The following is a 23268-nucleotide window of genomic DNA, read 5'->3' on the forward strand; positions in this document are numbered from 1 at the left end:
AGCCTTAATAAGGCTCTAGTCCTAGAACGCTATGATGATCTACAGGCAGAGCAGAATAGCAGCACCAACTTTACTGCTGTTATCCTGTGTAACAGAAAGCAAACAGAATCCAAATCTGAATGTCTGGCAAATGAATTTGTAGATTTGCAAATATCTACTAAAATAAAAGCAATACCAGTGGTTAGAGGCAGGAAGGTAATCCTGTGTAACATAATGGTAGGAGCTACAGCAGAGATACTATGGGTGCACTTACAGTATATTATGACTGGCAGTGATTTTTTATATTATGACTGTGCCTTGCAAGGCATGGACCATGTCAAAATCGTCTGTCTACAGGCAGGACAGAAAATACACAAAGGAGTGGGGACTTTTATATAGTATTTAGGTGTTTATTAAAATTTATATCAGTCCTATTAGCTGACAGGGAAGAGAATGTCCCCAAGTATTGTACTGCTGAAGGAGGTAAGGGAACTAGTGTTTTTCTACAGAACTGCTTACTATAGCACAATACATTATGTAGTGGCATGCTGGGTTACTGCAGCTCAGCTCCCATTTATTTCAATAAGCGACAACATAATAGTAGCGCGCACCGGCAGTCTGGCTTTGACTTCTGACTTCTGGCCTGAGTTTGCAAAACCCCTTTTACTGGTTTCCAGGACTGGAAAATGAGGACTGTAGGCGGCTTCTGTATATAGATGTAGACTTGACACCTACATGGTGACAATACTGTATATGTATGTATGTATGTATGTATGCATACCTCCCAATTTTTTGGACAGCCAGAGAGGGACACTTGTGGTTCACGCTAGGAAAATTCTTCAGAGATTTCTATACTTTTCAATTCAAGGATGCAATCACACATACAGGATCTGTCTTTCAGTAACTGTCTGCGTTTGCAGTGACCTACACAGATACACAATGTCTTAATTTCTTTTTTTGCGGCACGGATGATGTCCCCAAAACGAATCTATAACACCTACAGATGTGTGTATGGGGCCATAGAACTTAATGGGTCTGCATGTGTGAAAGGACCATAATGTCACATCAGTGGCGAAATTTGGTGGGGGCAAAGGGGGCGGTCGCCCCCGGGCCCACTCAGGCAGGGGCCCACTGAGGTCTCAGACTGTTAATGCTGTCTGCAAAAGCTATTGCTTTTGCAGACAGCCTTAACACATGTCTGTAGTGGCCGGGGCCCCCAAGAAGGCAACAGCACCTGACAATAGCGGGCCCCCTGCTCCTGAGGGGCCCGCTCAGCTGTCGGATGCAGAGCCCGGCCAGGGCTGGATCTTCTCCCTGCATCTTCCTGCTTCTTCCTCACACGCTGCTGCTGGCCCCTCCCCCTCACTGTCCGACAGAGCTGGTATGAGGGGGAGGGGAGCTGGAGGGATCCTCACCGTCTATGGCTGCCAGGGAGAGACTGAAGACGTCCAGCAGCAGCTCTGACAGGGAGTGAGGCTGCTGAGTGCTGGAAGATGTCAGGTACTGAGTGCGGACTGTGAGAGGAGTGACAACACACAGACAGACAGACAGACAGACAGAACCACATACCCACCCCACTGACCAAATGATCAGGAGGAGATATATTATATATATATATACACACACAGTATATGTCTCCTGCTGCTCACTTGGTCACTGCTGTTTATATACGGTATGTGTATATATATATATATATATATATATATATATATATATATATATATATATGACCAAGTGAGCAGCAACACTCATCCTTGCTGTAGTCAGTGTGTAATGGAGGTCACCCAGCTTTCCCAGTGTCCTGTAGTCAGCATAATGGAGGTCACCCAGCTTTCCCAGTGTCCTGTAGTCAGCATAATGGAGGTCACCAAGCTTTCCCAGTATCCTGTCATCAGTGTCATGGAGGCCACCCAGCTTTCCCAGCATCCTGTATGTCAGTGTGTAATGGAGGTCACCCAGCTTTCCAGCATCTTGTACTTAGTATGATGGAGGTCACCCAGCTTTCCCATCATTTTATAATGGAAGTCACACAGCTTTCCCAGTATCCTGTAGTCAGTATGATGGAGGTCACCCAGCTTTTCCAGCAATAGTACTCAGTATGATGGAGACTGCACAAGGGTCTGTACTAGGGATGGTCCGAACCCGCCGAGGTTCGGGTTCGGCTGAACCCGAACGCTCGGCATCGGATTCCCGCTGTCTGCCCGCTCCGTGCAGCAGGAGGACCGCCTGGAAAACTGGGATACAGCCTATGGCTATGGCTGTATCCCAGTTTTCCAGGTGTTCCTCCCGCTGGATCCGCCCGCTGCACGGAGCGGGAAGACATCGGTAATCATTGCGGATGGTTCGGGTTCGTACGAACTCTGTTCGGACCATCCGTAGTCTGTACTAAACAGAGGAGGAGAGGAGTGTACTACACACGGGGGCATTACTATAGAGAAGCCTACACCCCAGAGAGGGGGGGCAATACCACAGAGAGGCCTATACTACACAGAGGCTGCATAGAGGGGGCTACACTACAGGGGAGTTTGTATAGAGATGAGGATAATGCTGGAGCGAGGAGCCTAAAATGTCTCTCTAGCAGATCCTGTGGAGACAAGTCATGGTCGGAAAAGTCTTCATGATGGCCGGGGCCAGATGGAGACCAAAGGAAAAGTGAACAACCTTGAATATAAAAAAAAAAAAAAAAATTGCAATCCATGCAGAGAAGCCGCCTTCTGTGAGTGACTGAATGATGTTTTTGTATTTGGTAGAACACCGCTCTATGCCGTAATTAACACACTGCTTCTTCCAAGTAACCCCAATCTTCATGAAAGCCCCCCTTCCTTCCCCAGTGCTGAACTGAGTAAGGTCCAGGGGCCAAAGGCCCCCCACATCGACTCTGATCCCTAGCCTTCCTCCTCATGCAGCACCCACACTCTCTCAGAGGCCATGCTAACTTGTGTCCCTTTTTTAGAGCTCTTACCATGGTGAACGCTCTCCCTCCCTCTACTGCTTAGCCCTTACCACATTTTCACAAGCGCCCCCAACACATTTGACCCCCTTGCTGTACCTGCTCCATCATGTAGTTGCAAATGCAGGTATCTATACACCTTATGCTAAAGTAAGTTAAAGGGGTACTCCAGCAATTTTTATTTTTTAAAATTAACTGGTTTCAGAAACTTATATAGATTTGTAAATTACCTCTGTTTCAAAATCTCAAGTCTTCCAGTACTTATCAGATAGATAGATAGATAGATAGATAGATAGATAGATAGATAGATAGATGATAGATAGATAGATAGATAGATAGGAGATAGATAGATAGATAGATAGATAGATAGATAGATAGATAGATAGATAGATAGATAGATAGGAGATAGATAGATAGATAGATAGATAGATAGGAGATAGATAGATAGATAGATAGATAGATAGATAGGAGATAGATAGATAGATAGATAGATAGATAGATAGATAGATAGATAGATAGGAGATAGATAGATAGATAGATAGATAGATAGTGAGATAGATAGATAGGAGATAGATAGATAGATAGTGAGATAGATAGATAGGAGATAGATAGATAGATAGATAGATAGATAGATAGTGAGATAGATAGTGAGATAGATAGATAGATAGATAGATAGATAGATAGATAGATAGATAGATAGTGAGATAGTGAGATAGATAGATAGTGAGATAGATAGATAGATAAATAGGAGATAGATAGATAGATAGATAGATAGGAGATGGGAGATAGATAGATAGATAGATAGATAGATAGATAGTGAGATAGATAGATAGATAGATAGATAGATAGATAGATAGATAGATAGATAGATAGGAGATAGATAGATAGATAGTGAGATAGATAGATAGATAAATAGGAGATAGATAGGAGATAGATAGATAGGAGATAGATAGATAGATAGTGAGATAGATAGATAGACAGATAAATAGGAGATAGATAGGAGATAGATAGATAGGATAGAAGTGGATATCTAGCAGCTCATCATATATCTTTGAATGTACATACATGTATAATCACAACCAACTCACCCCTTTTAATGTCTAAAAGCATATTACCTATACCACTATTATTTTTAGGCAAAGATAATCTGGTTAAAAGGGTTCTCTAGAATTAAAAGAAAAACAGCATATTTGTTTTCTTCCAAAAACAGCGCCACCCCTGCTCTTAGGTTGTGTGTGGTATCACAACTTGGCTCCATACACTTTAGTCGAATACCACACACAAACTGAGGACAAGAGTGGTGCTGTCTGTGGAAGAAGGCAGCTATATTTTTCTAATCTTAAAGGGGTTGTCCGGCGATAAAAAATTATTCACAGAATAACACACATTACAAAGTTATACAACTTTGTAATGTATGTTATGTCTGTGAATGGCCCCCTTCCCCGTGTCCCACCACCCCCAACCGTGTACCCGGAAGTGTGGTGCGCTATACATTACCTGTCACGTGCCGACCACGGTCTCCGATCCTCAGCAGTGACGTCTTCTTCGGGAGGCCAGCGGATCTTCCCGAGTGCCGGCCGCCCTCTGCAGCGTCATCCGAAGCTCAGCCGCAATTGGCTGAGCATAACTGTGCTCAGCCAATCGCGGCTGAGCAGCTGATGACGTGGCCGCGTCATCAGCCGCGATTGGCTGAGCACAGTTATGCTCAGCCAATCGCGGCTGAGCTTCGGATGACGCTGCAGAGGGCGGCCGGCACTCGGGAAGATCCGCTGGCCTCCCGAAGAAGACGTCACTGCTGAGGATCGGAGACCGTGGACGACACGAGATGCGGTGAGTATAATGCACCACACTTCCGGGTCTAGCGTGGGTGGGGGGAAACACGGGGAAGGGGGCCATTCACAGACATAACATACATTACAAAGTTGTATAACTTTGTAATGTGTGTTATTCTGTGAATAATTTTTTATCGCCGGACAACCCCTTTAAGCCCTTTTACTTTTTTTGTGGTTCTATATTTCAGATGTAGAAGCCTCTTACACTGCTCTTTATCCTTATTCACTATAAGAAATGTAGAAGAATATTCCCTATATTATTCAGAAATCCGTGTCACCTGCTGAGATTTCCTATGGGTAACAATGGTTGGGGGCCCACTTAGACTCACTCGCCCCCCCTAGGCTGAACCCCTAGCTACGCCCCTGTGTCACATGATTCATCAGCATAGAACAATTTTTAGGATCCAGCTTGCTCCACAAGATGAAATAATATGCAAGTTTTTTGGGTCTATTATACAGTAAGAAACCAGACACTTTCTAGAGCAACATAGAAAGTTTATTAATGCCAATATCTTTTCTAGGTTAAAAAAAAAGTGGGACATGTAAGGGACAAAGAGGGACAGGGGTCAAAAGTAGGGACTGTCCCTCCAAAAGAGATACAGTTGGGAGGCAAGATGTATGTATGTATATGGCCTCAGACTCACTTACACAATTTCACGTATAACTTCTATAGACAGAAAGTGGATGATAAATTATGTCACAGCAAAAATAATCTCTGCCTCTCCAACTGTCATACTGTAAAACTACAACTCCCATCATGCACACGATTTCACTTCATCTACCTTCCCATAATTCCAAGCGTCCGCCCATTACTGCTCCTTCTAAGTCATGTACACAGGAAATAGGGAAGACGCCATCTTAACTTTGGGAAAGGAGCTTCGGTCTTTTCCCCTCTTGCTGAACAATTTTATCGCCTTTATTACTCGTCATTATTAACATGCAACAAAAAAAAAGAAAAAACTTTCCTGGCACTTCGCTCAGACACAAGCAAGACGCTCAGGACGGAATAGCATTGTGCTAACAAGTGGCTGCAATGTGCTAAAGAAGCAGTGACATTTCCTGCCCCGCCCCCTTGTGGTAGGTTTGGTGTAATGCGACTTCTAAACAAGCAGGGATTTGAGCAGTACGTCACATAGGCAGGGGGCAGTAGGTTGTGCAGCAGGTAAGTGTGGGCACACAGGGAACACTAGTTAGAGACAGTACCCTGGTATGTCCTGCAGTGTAACCCCAGTGCCTTGTTCTTGTTAAAACAGTCATCAGCAAACTGTTAAAAACAACAGGCTGTTAGGGCATGCTGGGAGTTATAGTGCTGGAATTGTTGGAGAGCCGCAGGTTGGGCATTCCTTAGTATACATCATGCATGTTATATTTGTGGGTTTTTAGCTTATTCAGGAATTTATTATCAGGTTTTATACAAAACATATAAATCTAGAGAAGTCAAATATTGTTCACAACCTGCTGAAGTGCAAATATTTGTGCAAACATCTATGGTCCCCATCACATGGCATCCCTCCTGTCTGTAGTGATCTGGGTGGTATAGTGCACCCACTGCACACTATAGGCAATCACCACGCAGACTCCAGGAGCTCGGTGACATTGTATATTCACATGTCTAATGTGCTATATATATATACATATGTAATATGAAACTATAACCCTTCACTGTCCTGTTCTGTGGGATCTGGTATCATCTCCCAGGAGGTCAAAGGTTATTAACTACATGCAATATTCAGTAGTCAGGAAATTATATATATATATATATATATATATATATATATATATATATATGTACAGTGTAAGTACACATCGTTCGTTTAAAATTACCATTGTACATATGTGAACAATCGTAATTATGACGACTATCATTGCCTGTATTATGGTGAACGATTTCAAATCGTTTGCAATAGTTTATTGTTAATCAGAGAGAACAGAAAATAGCTTTGTCTAGTAGGCCCTTGCTTTGGATTGCAGCTTCTGTTATCTTTATACAGAAGTTGAACATCTAATTAATTAATGGCTAAAGGCCCTATTTCACGGAACAATTATCGGCTGTATTCGGAAGGCACTGAGAGGTCAGTATTACAAGTACACCGATCAGCCATAATATTAAAACCACCTTATATTGTGTAGGCACCCCTTGTTCTGACAAAATAGCTCAAACTTAGGCCCCGTTCCCACGGAGTAAAGGTAGCGGAATTCCGCGACGGAATTGTCCGCCGCGGAATGCCGTTAGCCTCCCGCTCATAATGGGAGTCTATGGGAGGCGCGCGCTCCTGCTCTGTACGCGCTGAAGAATGAACATGTTCATTCTTCAGCGCCTACAGAGCAGGAGCGCACGCCTCCCATAGACTCCCATTATGAGCGGGAGGCTAATGGCATTCCGCGGCGGACAATTCCGTCGCGGAATTCCGCTACCTTTGCTCAGTGGGAACGGGGCCTAATGCTGTGTTTACACGGAACGATTATCGTGCGAATTTGCACTATAACGATCGAATTTGAACGTTATTCGTACATGTAAACGCAGTGAACGATCAAACGACGAGCGAGAAATAGTTCATTTTGATCTTTGAACAAGTTCTCAAATCATCGTTGATCGTTAGCAAAAAATTCGCAGATCGTTCCGTGTGAACAGTCGTTCGCTGATTTAACAAATGTGTGAGATAGGCTTAAACGATCGTAAAACTAATTTTCCGTACAATATATCGTACCGTTTAAACGCTGATCATTATGAAAAAAAAAAAAATGCAGCATTAGGGTCCATTTACACGGACAGATTATCTGCCAAAGATATGAAGCCAAAGCCAGGAACAGACTATAAACAGAGATCAGGTCATAAAGGAAAGCCTGAAATTCCTCCTCTTTTCAAATCCATTCTTGGCTTTGGCTTCAAATCTTTGGCAGATAATCTGTCAGATAATCTGTCTGTGTAAATGGACCCTTATGAACCTCAGCATCTAGGGAGTTATCTAAGAATGTTCTGGTCCTGCCATAGCTCAGATCAGCACCACTGCGATACAATCGTAGGGTGCCAGTCAGTTGTCCTTCTGGGCTGCCATTTTAAATACCATAGTACAACACCATTCTAGTCAATATAAACGTTAGAGGGTAGGACCAATTCCCATGTATAATCCAATGGAGAAAAGATGGTCTAGCAGCACCGCAGAAATAAAGTATAACGTTTTTATTACGAAACTGCAACCTTTCAACCCATTTGTCTTTATAAAGTGTGTTAAAATGTTGGTGTGTTTCTGCCACACTGGTGTTATAAATAGAGATGAGCGAACCTGGAGCATGCTCAAGTCCATCCGAACCCGATCATTTGGCATTTGATTAGCGGTGGCTGCTGACGTTGGATAAAGTGCTAAGGCTATGTGGAAAACATGGAATAGTCATTGGCTGTATCCATGTTTTCCAGACAACCTTAGAACTTTATCCAAGTTCAGTAGCCACCGCTAATCAAATGGCGAACGCTCGGGTTCGGATGGACTCGAACACGAACCCGGTTCGCTCATCTCTAGTTATAAACACTTGATACTTATTTTTGCATTACTGCTGGATCTAGTGCTAGAATATCATTTACATTTTTTTTTGTCACATCCCACTAAATAAACTGATTAGAAAGTCCACAGTATAGCTCATCCAGCATCACTGACCGAGACCCAGCAGCCCCAGTGATCAGCTTTTCAGCGCCCACACTACACAGTAAACAGGGCCATAAGGGCTGGTTGGGGCATCATTTTTATTATGATATATCATTTATAGTATCATATTTCTTACATTTTTTTCCCGATCTGAGCAGCTCCTGTCACTGACACTTAAACACTGCCATAGAGTCATTTAAGGGGTTAATAGCTGCGGCCCGTCATTTATGGTGAGGACCCAGCTAGTGATAGCAGCCGATCCCCACCCTCTATGAAGTAAACTCAGCTCCTGAGCTTGCTTCATAGAGCCCCTGCGCATTATGATGTACCGGTATGTCATTATGTGGAAGCTCCTTTCCATGATGTGCTGATACTGTACGTCATTAAGCGGCAAGGGGTTAATAACTTTTATATAAATAAATCCATCCCAAAATAAAAGTTTAAATTACCTCCCTTTTTCCTATTTAACCCCTTAAGGTCAAAGCCTATTTTCGTTTTTGCGCTTTTGCTTATTCCATTTTAAGTTTAAAAGTCCATAGCGCTTGCATTTTTTCACCTAGAGACGTATATGAGCGCTTATTTTTTGCGAAACCAATTGTACTTTGCAATGACCGGCATTATTTTTCCATAACATATGCTGCGAAACCGGAAAAAAATCATTTGCGCTGTCAAATTGAAAAAAAAAAGAATTTGTTTTGATTTCGGGGAGTTTTGCATTTACGCCGTCCGTCCTATGGTAAACCTGACTTGTTATGCATGTTCCTCAAGTTGTTACGATTACTATGATATATAACATGTATAACTTATATTGTATCTGATGGCCTGTAAAAAATTCAAACCATTGTTAACAAATATACGTTCCTTAAAATCGCTCCATTCCCAGGTTTATAGCGCTTTTATCCTTTGGTGTATGGAGCTGTGTGAGGTGTCAGTTTTTGCGCCATGATGTGTTCTTTCTATCGGTACCTTGATTGCGCATATACGACTTTTTGATCGTTTTTTATTACATTTTTTCTGGATTTGATGCGACCAAAAATGCGCAATTTTGCACTTTGGAATTTTTTTGCGCTGACGCCGTTTACCGTGCGAGATCAGGAATGTGATTAATTAATAGTTCGGGCGATTACGCGCGCGGCGATACTAAATATGTTTATTTATTTATTAATTTATATTTATAAAATGGGAAAAGGGGGGTGATTTGGACTTTTATTAGGGGAGGGGATTTTTTATTAATAAAAACACTTTTTTACTTTTTTTTTTACATGGAATAGAAGCCCCCCTGGGGGGCTTGTGTATACATAGCACTGATCTCTCATAGAGATCAATGCTGTGTATATACACAGCAAAGATCCATCAGATCGGTCATAGATTGCTATGGCCTGCTGCAGGCCATAGCAATCTATTGCCGAGCCGGGATCAGCGTCATTCCGACGCTGAGGCCCGGCACGGCCAGAAGAACGGATCTCCCCCCCGCGATCGCATCGCGGGGGGGAGATCCGACCCACTAGACACCAGGGATAGTGTGCATAAAGCACTTCAATGCAGCTGTCAGGTTTGACAGCTGCATTGAAGTGCTTAATTAGCCGGCGCGGCAACGGGACCCGCGCCGGCTAACAGAGGCACTGCCCGGCTGGACGTGTCAGCCGGGATCAGCGCCGTTCAGAGCTGGGTCCCGGCGGGACCCCGCTCTGAACACCCCCCCCGGCGCCATGACGTATCAGATACGTCATGGGTCGCTAAGGGGTTAAACAAAATAATAATATACATATTTGGTGTCATCGCAAACTATGAAATGATCGCACTCGTGATCTCACACAGTAAACAGCGTGCCACCAAAGGGCAAAATACTAGATTTTTGGTCACATCACATCCCGGAAAAAGATTTAATAAAAAGTGTGGTACCGATAAAGACTTCAGATCATGGCGCAAAAAATGAGCCCTCAGATAGCCGCATAGACCACAAATTAAAGTCATTTTGATCTTTTAACATGTTCTTAAATCGTCGTTCATCGTTCGCAAAAAATTCGCCGATCGTTCCGTGTAAACAGTCGTTCACTGATTTTACCTATGTGTGAGATAGGCTTAAGCGATCGCAAAGCGATCTCAAAACGAATTTTCTGTGCAATATATCGTTTCATCTAAACGCTGATTGTTATATAAAAAAAATCTTTACTTCGAAATCGGTAATCGTACGATCGGGCCAATAATCGCCGTTTGTAAACTTAGCATTAGGGTCCGTTTACACACACAGATTATCTGACAGATATCTTACAGGTTTTTGCAGCCAAAGGCAGGAATGCACTATAAACAGGGAACAGGTTATAAAGGAAAGACTGAGATTTCTGTTTTTTTCAAATCCATTTCTGGTTTTGGCTGCAAAAATCTGGCAGATATTTGTCAGATAATCTGTGTGTGTAAACGGACCCTTATGCTAAGTTTACACGGAGCAATAATTGGCCCGATCGCACAATTAACGATTTCGAAGTAACGATTTTTTTAAAAAAACGATCAGCGTTTAGACGTACGATATATCGCACGGAAAAATCGTTTTGCGATCGCGCGCCCCCAGCCCGCCCCCCCGCTCGCAGCCCAGCCCCCTGCTCATCCGCAGCCCGGCCCCACAGTCAACCGCAGCCCCCTGCGCCGCCCCGGTCGCCACCCCCGCCGCTCCGATCTCCCCCCGCCGCCGCCGCTCCTCTTCAGCCAATCAGTGCTCCTCTTCAGCACTGATTCGCTGAAGAGGAGCCGTTTGAAATTCCCGGCTCCCTTCTTCAGCCAATCAATGCAAGGCAGCACTGATTGGCTGAAGAGGAGCCGTTTGAAATTCCCTGCTCCCCTTTTTAGCCAATCATTGCTGCCTTGCATTGATTGGCTGAAGAGGGGAGTCGGGAATTTCAAACGGCTCCCCTTCAGCCAATCAGTGCTGAAGAGGAGCACTGATTGGCTGAAGAGGATCGGGGCGGCGGGGGTGGCGATCAGAGCGGCGGCGGGGGTGGCGATCGACCCGGCGCAGGGGGCTGCGGAGGGCCGGGCATCGGGCGGGGCTGCGGCCGACCGGACGATCGCGCAACGACTGTTTACACGGAACGATTGGCGAATTTTTTGCGAACGACGATTTATGAACATGTTAGAGATCAAAATGAACGATTTATTGATCGTTCGCCGCGTTAACAAGTACGATTATCGTTCGAATTCGATCGATAATCGCTCCGTGTAAACTTAGCGTCCTAGTGTCCCTAATTTCAAGTCCTTTTGTTTTTGCTGTCTGTGCCCTTACATAGAGCAGGGAGGAGCAGCATCAGAATACTGTTCTGTCACGTCAAGTCCTGGAGTGTGTGAAGCGCCTAGGACCAGACAGATGTTTTTAACATTCTACACCAGTGCTTCTCAAACCGAGGTGGGCCTCACTTGAGGTGCCCCCTAGTTGTTGGTGAGGCACAGCAGGGGGCAGTTTTACAAAAGTTTCTATAAGCTGTATAGTCCTTTCCCTGGCTGCAACAACCTCTGGTTTAGGAACATTATTGACTTATTTTGTACTTATTTTAATGTGATACAGAGCTTAGGAAACAAAGGGTAGACTAAGCAATAGTTGTTTTTTTTTTTGCATGAACGTTCACCACAGATGGTGAGGCCCAGTATCCTCTCGGTCAGTGTGGGGAGGCTCTGTGGAGTGAGGCTCCAGTGGAAAAAGTTTGAGAAGCACTGTTGTACAGTATGTATATTGCATGGCAAACGCAACTCTCCATGCAAACATTGATCCCTAAAAAAGCAATGTTGATAATAAATAAATAAATGAAAAGTTATAGTTCTTGGAAGAAAAAAGCTAAAATGTTGTCTCCAACAGTTGCAGTGTCTTGAAAGGGTTCAATAAACACCACAAAGTCATAAATAAATGTATCTGAAATAAAAATAACAGCAGTAATTTATATAATACAGTGAATGCTAAAAAATTGGTGTAAATAGAAGTAGAAAATAAGTTTTTCAGGACATACAGCAGCTGATAAGTACTGGAAAGTTTGATATTTTTCTAAATAGAAGTAATAGTATGCCCATCTAACATAAAGCCCTGCCCCCATGCACTCCAATGGATTTACTAAGAGGGGCATGCCTCTTAGTAAATCTGGCAAATCTGGAGCTGGTGTACATTTTTATATGCTTTAGGTATAAATAATGACACACCAGGCCAAGCCTCCTCCTGCCTTGCTGTGGTCTCTGCCCACCCATCAGATGAACGGGACGAGCGTCTGGGGGAAAAGGCACCGATTAACCCCTTGCCGCAAAATGACGTTCCTGGAACGTCATGTAAAGCAGGTAGTTCCAGGAACGTCATGGCTTCCCTGCCTCCCCCCTCTGTCCCTAGATGTGATCGGGCAGCAGGAGGAGGCTGTGTCACACAGCATCCCCCTGCTGCCTCTGCCCGGAGGGGAGCCGCGCTCCCCCCGGGCAGTTAACCCCATAAATGCTGCGGTCAATGCGACCGCAGCGTCTATGGGGAGATTTGTAAAAATCCGGCGATCGGGCGGCGGGGGGAGGCTGCAGCACGTTGCCTCCCCCCACCGCCACAACTAGTATGTCCCCCGGCCCCCCTCCCCTCGTCCTCCGATACTGGAGATCACCGCTATTACCGTTATAGCGGTGATCTCCGGTACCTGGAAATACCGGCGCCGCCGAGAGCTTTCATCTCCCCCCACCGTGAATCCACGGTGGGGGGAGATGAAAAATGTCCCCTCAGACCCCAGATCAGCCCCCCGATCAGACCCCAGATCACCGTACCCGGGCGGCCATCAGATCCAAGATGGCCGCCCCCATCCCTGCGAACAAACGATGTTTGTTCGCAGGGATGGAAATAAAATAATGATCAAAGCCCCATGCTCTCCGCCACCGGAGGTAGCGGAGAGCATGGGGCAGTGATCGGGGACCCCCCCGTGTGGTCCCGGAGCAGGCGATCGGCGGTATATATTATATACCGCCGATCGCCTGTTCCCAGTGCTGCCGGCACTTTTTATCCCCTGTCACCATAAATCATTGGTGACGGGATAAAAAGTGTTACAGTGTCGCCCCCCACCCCCCCTGTCACCCCCGTCCCCCAGTCACCCCCCTTCCCCATATACGTTACCTGATCCTGGAGCTCCTTCCTCCTCGACGTCCTGGCTGGTTGTGAAGTGCGCATGCGCTTCACAACCAGCCAACTCTGAAAATTTAAAGTGACAGAGACCAATTTGGTCTCTGTCACTGAACTATGATTACTGTGATAGAAAATATCACAGTAATCATAGTAATACAGTGAAACAAATGTGTAAAAGTACAAAAAGTGACAAACACACAAAAAAATAAAACACACACACAGAGGTGATTTGGTTTAAGAGTAACTTGGATTGAGAGCATTTTGCAAGAAGAGCTCACAGTTTTTCAAAATTGTAAATTGGTTTAAGAGCATTGCTTTGGTTTAAGAGCTCCCTGTACTGGGTGAGAAGGAATGCCCTGTACTCTGAACCAGGAAGTCTCCATCACCATACAAATCATAGTAGATCCACTTTAAGGCTGAGGCTTGCATCAGGGGACAGGACTGTGGAGGTTATCTCTTTATAGCTGTAACCCCTCTCTCCCCAGCCAGAGAGTGCTGCATGTATGTGCCTACATCTGCAGTCTCTGTCAGTCCTTGTGTTTCCCATCCTCATCATTCCTGCTATAATGTGCCTACACTCAGCTATACACACTGCTGCTATAATGTGCCTGCACTCACACTAAACTGTACACAATGCTGCTATAGTGTTCCTGCACTCACACTAAGCTGTACACAATGCGCCTGCACTATTCACACTGCTGTATAGAAAAGTTTCTGTCACTGTCCTCCTGCACAGCTCTGTGATTCTTACTTCCTGATTGGTCTATGCTGAACACACACACCTTCCCCATTGCTGCCATGTGACCACACAGACCTCTGACAGCAGCCCTGCTTCTCTATTCTAGCCTGTTGTACTACGCTACTGCGTTATGGTGATCTGTAGTTCTACTCTGTACCTACAAACTGCTGCTGCAGATTTATGCACTTACTATACATTATACACCACATGCTGCTTGACTATACTCTACAGTAACTTATAATGTTACATATCCACCTTTTTAAATGTTTTTTACCTGTTGTTCAGAATATAAAAATCATTATTTTTGGGGGGGTGGAACCATTTGTCTGCATTTCAATGATTCCTTATGGGAAAATTTGCTGTGGTTTAAGGATTCCTAGCACGGTCCCGAAACACATTATGCTTGTAGTCCAAGGCACCACTGTATATTTGTGTTGTTTTTTAAATATGTTAAAATTTTCTTCATATTTTCCCTGAAGGAGTGGTGAAACAGGTCCCTGACAGTCTCTAAAGGTATAAGAATGGTGTTCTTTGTTTTCTATATAGTCTATGTCTACAGTCTAGAGGAAGCAGTGTGATCATTGGCACTAGCAGATTATTGTCCCGGTCTCCATTTTCTTATTGCAGGCTTGTAGAGTGAACAGTGGAAGATAAATGTCGACATTATTTTATTTCATAAAACAACAAAATTCCTTTTTAACGAAGAGCCTAACTCACACGCACCATGGGCTGTAGCCGGTGTGACGGCCTCTGTGTATGCTCTATGGACCATGTTTGTCTCCCCAGGTTTCCGCAAAGTTCCTTTTAAGCTTAAGGTGGGCAATATATAGGTTTCCATGATACAGACTGAAATTTACTTTTAGGGCCCATTCACACTAAGCAAAACAGGCGGAAATTCCAAGCGGAACTCTCGCCAGGGACTCCTCTCAGAATCCCACCTGCCTCACTGTCTCAATGTGATGTCTAGTGCACCTCCACTCTCCATTCAAAGAATTGACATCAACACATTGTGACAGTGAGGCAGGTGGGATTCCGAGCAGAGTCTGCGGTGTTCCCCTCGGAATTTCCGCCTGCTCAGTGTGAACGGACAGTTGGCACAAGCAGATGAAGCCACACCGACATGTGCTTTTGTTGATCACACTGACAACATTGTATAGTAATTGGCCACCACATGCAAGTGTAGGTTCATCCACAAGCAGCAACTGCAACAGTAAAATGTGCCCTAAAGCAATGTCCACTTTTTAGCATGCTAGTCTTGTTGAGAGGGCAATGGTGATTGCACAGCATCTCCACTGTAATAGCACCTCTTTTTCATGTCTTATATCACAATGATTTCCTTAGACTTGATCAAGACCCATATGTAAGATGAGCAGACAGCCCAGGGTTCATTGAAGGTCTGCAGGCATTATAATGTATTGCCATAAAAGTATATTTGAGTACAGTTTAGTTAGATGAATAAGAAAGTAATGTTAAAAAAACATATAGATATTTGGTGTACAGTTTATAGTGTCATTTATGATTAGTGTATGCCCTAAAAACACCATTTTACTGCCACTAAACACTAATTTACATTCATTGACAAAAACAGTAATGCACCCATATACCCATAGGTGCTTCCCCAGCTGTCCTATAAAAAAAAAAAAAAAAAGCTCTCAGAGGCTACTTTGAGTAGTGTACTGTAGAGAACGTTGTAGTGGTAAAAGAACGTTGACCGGTAGACATGTCTCTATGATGCACTTAAAGACATTTTCCCAAGTTGACAGACATTGTGATGAGCGGAGCATTGAAATGAGTAAAGTTCAGTGAATTGTCTGCCATCTAGGTTGTTCTGACCAAGCTGTTAGGACAGCTGCAAAACTACAAAAGTTGCAAAACTACAATTCCCATCATGGCTGTCCAGGTCTGATGGAAATTGTAGTTTTGTAACAGCTGGAGGGCCTGAGTTTGACACTTGTGTGGTAGGAGTTGTTGGGAATGAAGGTTCCTTGAGGACACAATGAATAGGCCTTGATGGGCCAGGCAGTCCACCTGTAGAGAGGATTATTGTATAATGTGGTAGCAAGCACAGACCGCTCCCACATTTTTTGCCCACCATCCGGACACAGGTGGCACCTTCACTATACACCCAGACTTTTTACAGGCGCTTTGCAGAAGGAAATTTGCTGTTGTAGTGCCCATTTCATGTTCTGCCATTTACAGCCAGTCGCTGTCACCTTAGTTGACAGTGATGTTGTGAACAAGAAACCAGGATTAGAGCAATATTGCTGGGATATTAGATATAAGATGAGTCTAGGTTCTGTTTGGGGTCCAGTGATGGTTGAGTTTAAGTATGGAGGTCTCCTGGTGCTTCAATCCTGTCTTTGATGTTGAGTGAAACATTGCCCCTTACTAGTGTGATGGTCTTAGGAGTCCTAGTAGTGATGTGAGAGAAACTTAGTGTATGTGTGGCAAAAATGGCACCTACTACTTCTCTAAGAAACAAACAAAAAGTATTGACCGTCAGAATGCAAAGTGAAGAGAGAAAAAATTCAGGTCCCCAAGACCAAAGGTGTCCCAGTCCTTTAAAAGCGTTTGTATGACATTATAAAGACATAGCTGCTTACTTTCAGAAACAGCACCACTCTTGTCCATGGCCTGTGTCTGGTATTGCATCTTGGTCTAATTTTTGTCATTCTTTACACAGGTCCCATACTTACCGTCTAGCAAGACTCAGACTGCTAATGTGGTAAAGCTGTTGCAGAGGCGGAAAGGAAGATTGGCTGACCTAGGATCAGGAGACGGTAGACTGGTAAGGAGGATGACACTGCTTGTAAGGTGATAATAAGGCTCCCTGCTTTATAACTTGTCTTGTTTTATTCTCCGTGATCACTATGGTAAGAATCCAGTTAGTCATTTCTTTTTGCTGTCTTCTATGTGAACATATCCAGGAGTAAACAAGCAGTGGTTTGCATACAAAGATGCACACATGCAGAAGAAAGCTTACAGTTGTTTTAGTTAACACTTGTAGGAGAGGAGAAACAAAAAGGTGGGCTTCACTGTTCTCATGAAGGGGGCAGAAGGCTCCAGTGTTATCCTCTGATAATGCAGGAGACAGCACATCAAGAGAACACACCAATGCTTCAGAAAGACTGAGTTTTAGTGGAAACATCGTGCAAGTGGTGGTGAATACAAGTCACTGTTGGTGTTTTCACTTGATGTGCTGTCTCCTGCATGGTTTATGTGGATCTTTCCGGAGCCCAGTCTGGTGAGGCGTGCACACTTCAGCTGCTTAGGACTGATTGTCTTTTAAGCCCGTGCTGTTTTCTTGCATTATTATCTGTTGCATATTTCTTAGACACAAGTTATTCCTGCATCTCTGATGGGCATTCCCAAGCAATAAGTGACATTGATTCCCACATATTCAAAAATCACAGTGTCAACTGCAGTTCCAATTCCCATTTGAAAAAAAAATTAATAGGTATTGCAGATATTTTGTCGTGTGTTATACACAATTGCAATACGAGCTGAAAAACTTTGAACATAGCCAGAAATGTTATATATTTATTTTCTCCTATTCCAACCATGGGTCTGTTCATCCATCTTTACCATACTTTAAAGAGCTTTACATTTGAAGCAGTTATAAATTTAAGACATTTGGTGTCCCCGTTCATTCTCTCTGGGACCTGTTGGAGATTGCTGGGCACAAGGACCCCTAGTCCACAATAGACATTATTAATTGCATCATTGCCATAGACCATTCCCTAAACTGTTCTAATGCTAAATTATTATGTAAGGAATTTCAACCAAGGTATATCTTAGTAAAGCTGTGTTATATATTTCACATTAAAACCAATGTCTACATTTGCTGTGGAAAACCCCAAAAACCTATTCAGACATTGTTTTTGTGCTATGTTAGGTGTTTGCTGCAGCCTTAATGGGACTTCACAGCACTGGTTATGAGATAAATCCCATTTTGTTAAAGGAGAAGTCCGGCCAAAATAAATTTTTGATATGTTGTTACTTATGAAAAGTTATACAAATTTCTAATGTACATTAATTATGTGAAATGCTCATATACTGCTATTTCCCTTAATTTAGTAGATCAGGAAATGTTAGAATTCTCTCAGATCCAGTGACGTCACGATCTGGTGTCCGCACTGATGCATCAGGAGCCGGTATATGAGAGCGGCGGCCAGGCGGGGAGTCAGCAGTGGTATAGGGAGAATGTATCCCGGAAGGAGGAGGAGGAGGGGGGAGCCCTCCTGTGTACTGAGCGGCTCCCCCCTGCGCCCGGCGTCATAAGCAGTGGCATCAGCGGCGGCAGGCAAGTCATATCCATAACCCAGCTACAGCTAATTACCTGTTCATACTATAAGCAGATGATGGGAGCTGTAGTTCAGTGTATATAGTCCGGATCGGCGGGAATGCGGCGGATCGGCGGGCTTACTGTGATATTCTCATATATTGAATGGATAAATTTATGCAATACTTTGGGGAGCAAGTACCCTTGCTCCCCAAAGTATTCCATAGATGTATTCATTCAATAAAGCATACTGTACACTACACTACATTATTGTGTCTATAGATGTCTATGTAAAGTAAAGTCCCATAGACTTCTATAGAGCACCCTCTGCTGGACACTCCATAGGAATTACACCTTTGGTCGTGACGTCACTGGATCTGAGAGAATTCTAACACTTCCTGATCTACTAAATTAAGGGAGATAGCCCTATATGTGCATTTCCCATAATTAATGTACATTAGACATTTGTATAACTTTTCATAAGTAACAACATATCAAAAATTAATTTTGGCCGGACTTCTCATTTAAATTGGGCGAAAGGTTTGGCATATCAGAAAGGTATTTCTAAGGACCAGGCAGTTTTCCTCAAAGAGAATTTTTGGGCAGTAAGTAATTCTCCATGCCATGGCTTACCCTGATTTCCTATTGTTAATAATCATAGTTTATTTCTCTTTGTGTATTTTGTAGGCTGATCTATCAAAGTTCGATAACGTGACCGTGTTCCTGGCTCCAAATGTTGTGAGTATCCATCCATTACCTTTCAGTATTCACACGGAGAAAAAGCGGCGGAATTCCGCCTGCCTCAGTCTCGCACAGTGTGTCTATAGGAGGGCTCACGCGCCTCCGCTCTCTGCGGCTTTCCACTCAAGCCCTCCCTTAGATACACTGTGTGAGAGTAAGGGCCCTATCCCACCAAACGATTATCGTTCACATAATCGTTAACGATAAACGATCCAAACGACCGCTATTATGAAAGACCTGAAATCGTTTGCCCATTTACATGGAAAGATAATCGTCACTTATGATCGTTCTTGCGGTCGTCTTGTCGTCGCTATTGCGTTCATCACTACTGTGAACGACCAAACGACGTCTTATTCAATGCGAACGATTTGCGAACGAGCAACGATAAAAATAGGTCCAGGTCTTATTAAACGATTAAAGATTTCTCATTCGGTCCTTAGTCGTTAACTGCTATTAAAAAGAACGATTAACGTTTAGATTCGAACGATTTAACGATAATCTGAACGATAATCTTCCGGTGGAATAGGGCCCTAAGACAGGAACAATTCCCTGGCAGAGCGTTCCGCTGCAGAATTCAGCTGCTTTTGCTCCGTGTGAACTGGCCCCAAGGCTTTCAATTGTCGTCTCTTCTCAAATAGTTAAAAAAAGAGTTGTAAGGTGCATGAGGGCCCCCCCCCATAGCACCTGACCCCTATCACTGTCACATAGAGGTAGCCATGTATGCACAAATGTATAAATGTATCATTAGAAAATAACCTGTTGTTTAAATCAAAATTTTACATGAAGCATATTTTACCAATAGACCTAAAACTAAACTGAGACTTCCTGTTCTGTCCTCTTCCACTAAGCACACCCAGAACTGTTTCTCATTCACCTGACTGTGACAGGTCCAGTTTATTACAGCTTATGGCTCATGGGACATGCTGTAAAGCAAATGACCAAAATGCTGTTAAAATAGCCGTTAAAAAACTTTCAGAAAATTGAAACAGATTGAACAGATTGGAAAAAGAACAAGTTCTAAAATCTCTCTGATCATTAAAAAAAACAATCTAGGGAATACATTACCTTTTAAGAGGCTATTGGTAGCCAATCATTTTAGTCTGGGGTATTTTTGAAAAAACTGGTTGACCACCAGTTGCTGGTATGTTAGGAATTGGTATCGATCTGTTTTCCTAGCACAGTGGGGACCTTCTGGTAAGAGCCATATTTACCTGTACAGGAACTATGGTGTCTGTCAGTATGAGAACTTTCTTAGAATCTCATATAGATGTAGCCAGCACCACAATGATCGGGTTGGAAGCCACATGGCATAGAGAGACTGAAATATGTTCTCAAGTGCTGGAACCAGTGACTGTGTACAGGGGTAAGCAATGAGCTGTCTCTATTGCTGCTTACTCATTACATTGCACCTGGCCTAGCAAAAGTTAAGAGAGCAGTGATACATGTAGTACTGTATACATAACTCCTCACTGTACAGGAACAGGAACATATTCCTGCCTTTTGAAATAAGTCCCTGCTCCTGTACATTCTATCAGCCTAGTGCATTATAGGAAGTATGGTATGACTCTACTCCTGTATACACTTTCTAGGGCGAATGTCATTGATAGCGAGTAAAAGACGCAGTGCGCTACCAATAACCTTGGTGTTGGCTACTTCTCTCTGCATCCATTTTGTATAATTTTGATAGAACAGGACTTACATTTACAGGTGACTATTTGGTTTTTCATGCTAGGTACAAATGCTCTGTAATGAATCTCCCCCTGGAGGGAGGCTGTAGGGAGAGCCAGTAAACATGACCTATAAAGACTGCTAATAATAATGTGCTCATTACCACCATCACCAGCACAGAACTGGGTTACAGATTATTTTTTGTAATTCGCTTTGTCATTCAGATTTGCGCACAAGAACCTCAATGTGAAGTTCATATTTGCACTTCATTAACTTTATGTCCTGTTTGAAATCATGTAATTGCACATTTACCCCATTAAATAGGTAATTTGTGAGCGCAAAATTAATACTTCACCTAAAGTTGTAAATGCAATTACATGGACGATGACTAGCAGCCGTCACGCCATCCGTTTTTTTTAGTCTGAAAACATTCTGTAATGTGGTCAAACTGTATAAAAATATGCAAAAGGTAATAGCATCCAGGCGTTGTAAAGTGCAAAAAAGTAAAGTGCTTTATTCCATCATGGCAATAACATTGTTGCTATGTTACTGCCATGATGGAATAAAGCACTTTACTTTTTTGCACTTTACAACGCCTGGAGGCTGTTACCTTTTGTATATTTTTATATGGACTTTATCCTGCTGGACTACAGGATTGGTAACTTTGTTTCATCCTTATTTATTTAGAGACTCTATTACATGCTGTGAGTCTAAAAGAGACTAATAGGAGTGCTATGTTGTTTTTTTGAATTTGTGGTCAAACTGTAATCTTACATTTACTGGGATAGAAACAAGAACTACAGGAGTGACTTTATGGGTTACTATTGAAAATTGGCACTTCATTAGTTTTAGATAATCCCTAGTTTTATATCTAAATTAGATAATAGATAGGCCTCTTTTGCCTAGGGTAGTGATACGGAACCTTAAAAGGGAACTCTATTCCTGTTTGTTACTAAAAGTCATAAAGAATGATGGCTGCCCATGGTTTTGGATAAACTGTTCAGAATCATTCATTCATGCATTCATTCATTTTATTTCTTAGCCTGTATTATGGCCCAGGTCTTCTTAATGTCACAGTATACAAATCATGAGAGCAAGCAATATGAGGACCCTGAACCAGCAAGGGCTGCTGAAAGAATTTAGATCTTAAACCTGCAAACTTTAAATGCAGTTTTGGGCTATAATACAAGCTATAAGCCAGGGTCAGGAAATATAAGTAATGCAGTGTATTTTAAGGGAGATGAGTAGTATAATTCCATGTAGTATGACTTGGTTGTCTGATGGACTCTTCTTTTCTGGAGGTGGAAAACCTAAAGAAGAAGTTATCTGATGAGCTTCCTGATACCGCCAGGGTGGTAGTTTGTCGGTTTCCATTAACTGGATGGTCACCAACATGCACTGAAGGTTCTGGCTTGGATCAGGTCTGGGCATACGATATGGCTCGTGTTAGAAAAGTTTCTGAACAGCCCTCATAAAGGAGATCATCTGGATTTATAAAGTACCGTAATTCACCCATGCCAATTTAGTCGCAACTCCTAAATGTAAATGTGAAAACCGCGAAGAGATTTTGATGCACTTTGATAATGTGATATTTTTCTGAATTAAATTATTTGTAATGCAAAGAAGTGTTCTTTATAATAAATGGAAACTAACTGCTTTGGTGTATATTTTACACTGTCATTTTATATAGTCTTATATAGAGAGAAGTGCAACTCGAGCATGCTCAGTTCTGTCCTAACCCGTGCATGCAGTATTTGATTAGCAGTGGCTGCAGAAGTTGGAGGCAGCACTATGGCTATATCCATGATTTCCAGGACTCCATTGGCCTGCATCCAACTTTTGCAGCCACCAGTATTCAAATGCCACATGTTTAGGCTCAGATGGACCCGAGCGTGCTCAAGTAGTGATCATCTTTAGTCTCTATCTCTTTTAACTGACTTTGGATAAATAAATAAAAGTAAATATATTTGTAATAGATCTTAGAGTACAATGCTACTTTTTCCTCTCATCTATCTCCATTCTCTCATAAATCATACAGGTTAGGGTCAACACACTAGATCAGGGACAACTAAAAATGAGAGATTAAAGAAGCAGTCCACATTATTTTATTTATTCCTCCCCCTGCTGCAGGCTGACAAATATACTTACCAGTGATGATCAGTGTCCCGCGGCGTGGCTTCTGTCTAGTCCCGTGGCACCATTCAAATCCGACGCGCAGTGACGTCACATCTCTTCGGACCTCTCTTCTTCCTCCAGGGCTACTTAAGGCCAGAAGTCAGGGTCTCCAATGCATCTCTATGAGAACGCTCTC

General features: G+C 43.1%; 1 protein-coding gene across 1 annotated transcript; it reads left to right on the top strand.

The window, feature by feature from the left end:
• The first annotated feature begins 12683 nt into the window (after nt 1-12683).
• On the top strand, nt 12684-22670 carry LOC138786544 (ATP synthase subunit C lysine N-methyltransferase-like). Its single transcript, XM_069963529.1, has 7 exons — nt 12684-12713; nt 14902-15081; nt 16950-17054; nt 18162-18221; nt 19073-19153; nt 19236-19286; nt 22259-22670. Exons 1-7 carry the CDS (start codon nt 12684-12686, stop codon nt 22430-22432), a joined length of 681 nt encoding a protein of 226 aa, XP_069819630.1. The 3' UTR covers nt 22433-22670.
• The last annotated feature ends 598 nt before the right edge of the window (nt 22671-23268 follow it).

This window comes from Dendropsophus ebraccatus, chromosome 3 (assembly GCF_027789765.1).
Source record: "Dendropsophus ebraccatus isolate aDenEbr1 chromosome 3, aDenEbr1.pat, whole genome shotgun sequence".
NCBI classification, from domain to species: domain Eukaryota; kingdom Metazoa; phylum Chordata; class Amphibia; order Anura; family Hylidae; genus Dendropsophus; species Dendropsophus ebraccatus.

Coding starts and splice junctions, on each gene's coding strand:
- LOC138786544 (XM_069963529.1), top strand. CDS start 12,684: ATGACGTTCCTGGAACGTCATGTAAAGCAG. Junction 17,055..18,161: donor GATCAGGAGACGGTAGACTG/GTAAGGAGGATG, acceptor GTGCTATGTTAG/GTGTTTGCTGCAGCCTTAAT. Junction 18,222..19,072: donor ATGAGATAAATCCCATTTTG/TTAAAGGAGAAG, acceptor CGGACTTCTCAT/TTAAATTGGGCGAAAGGTTT.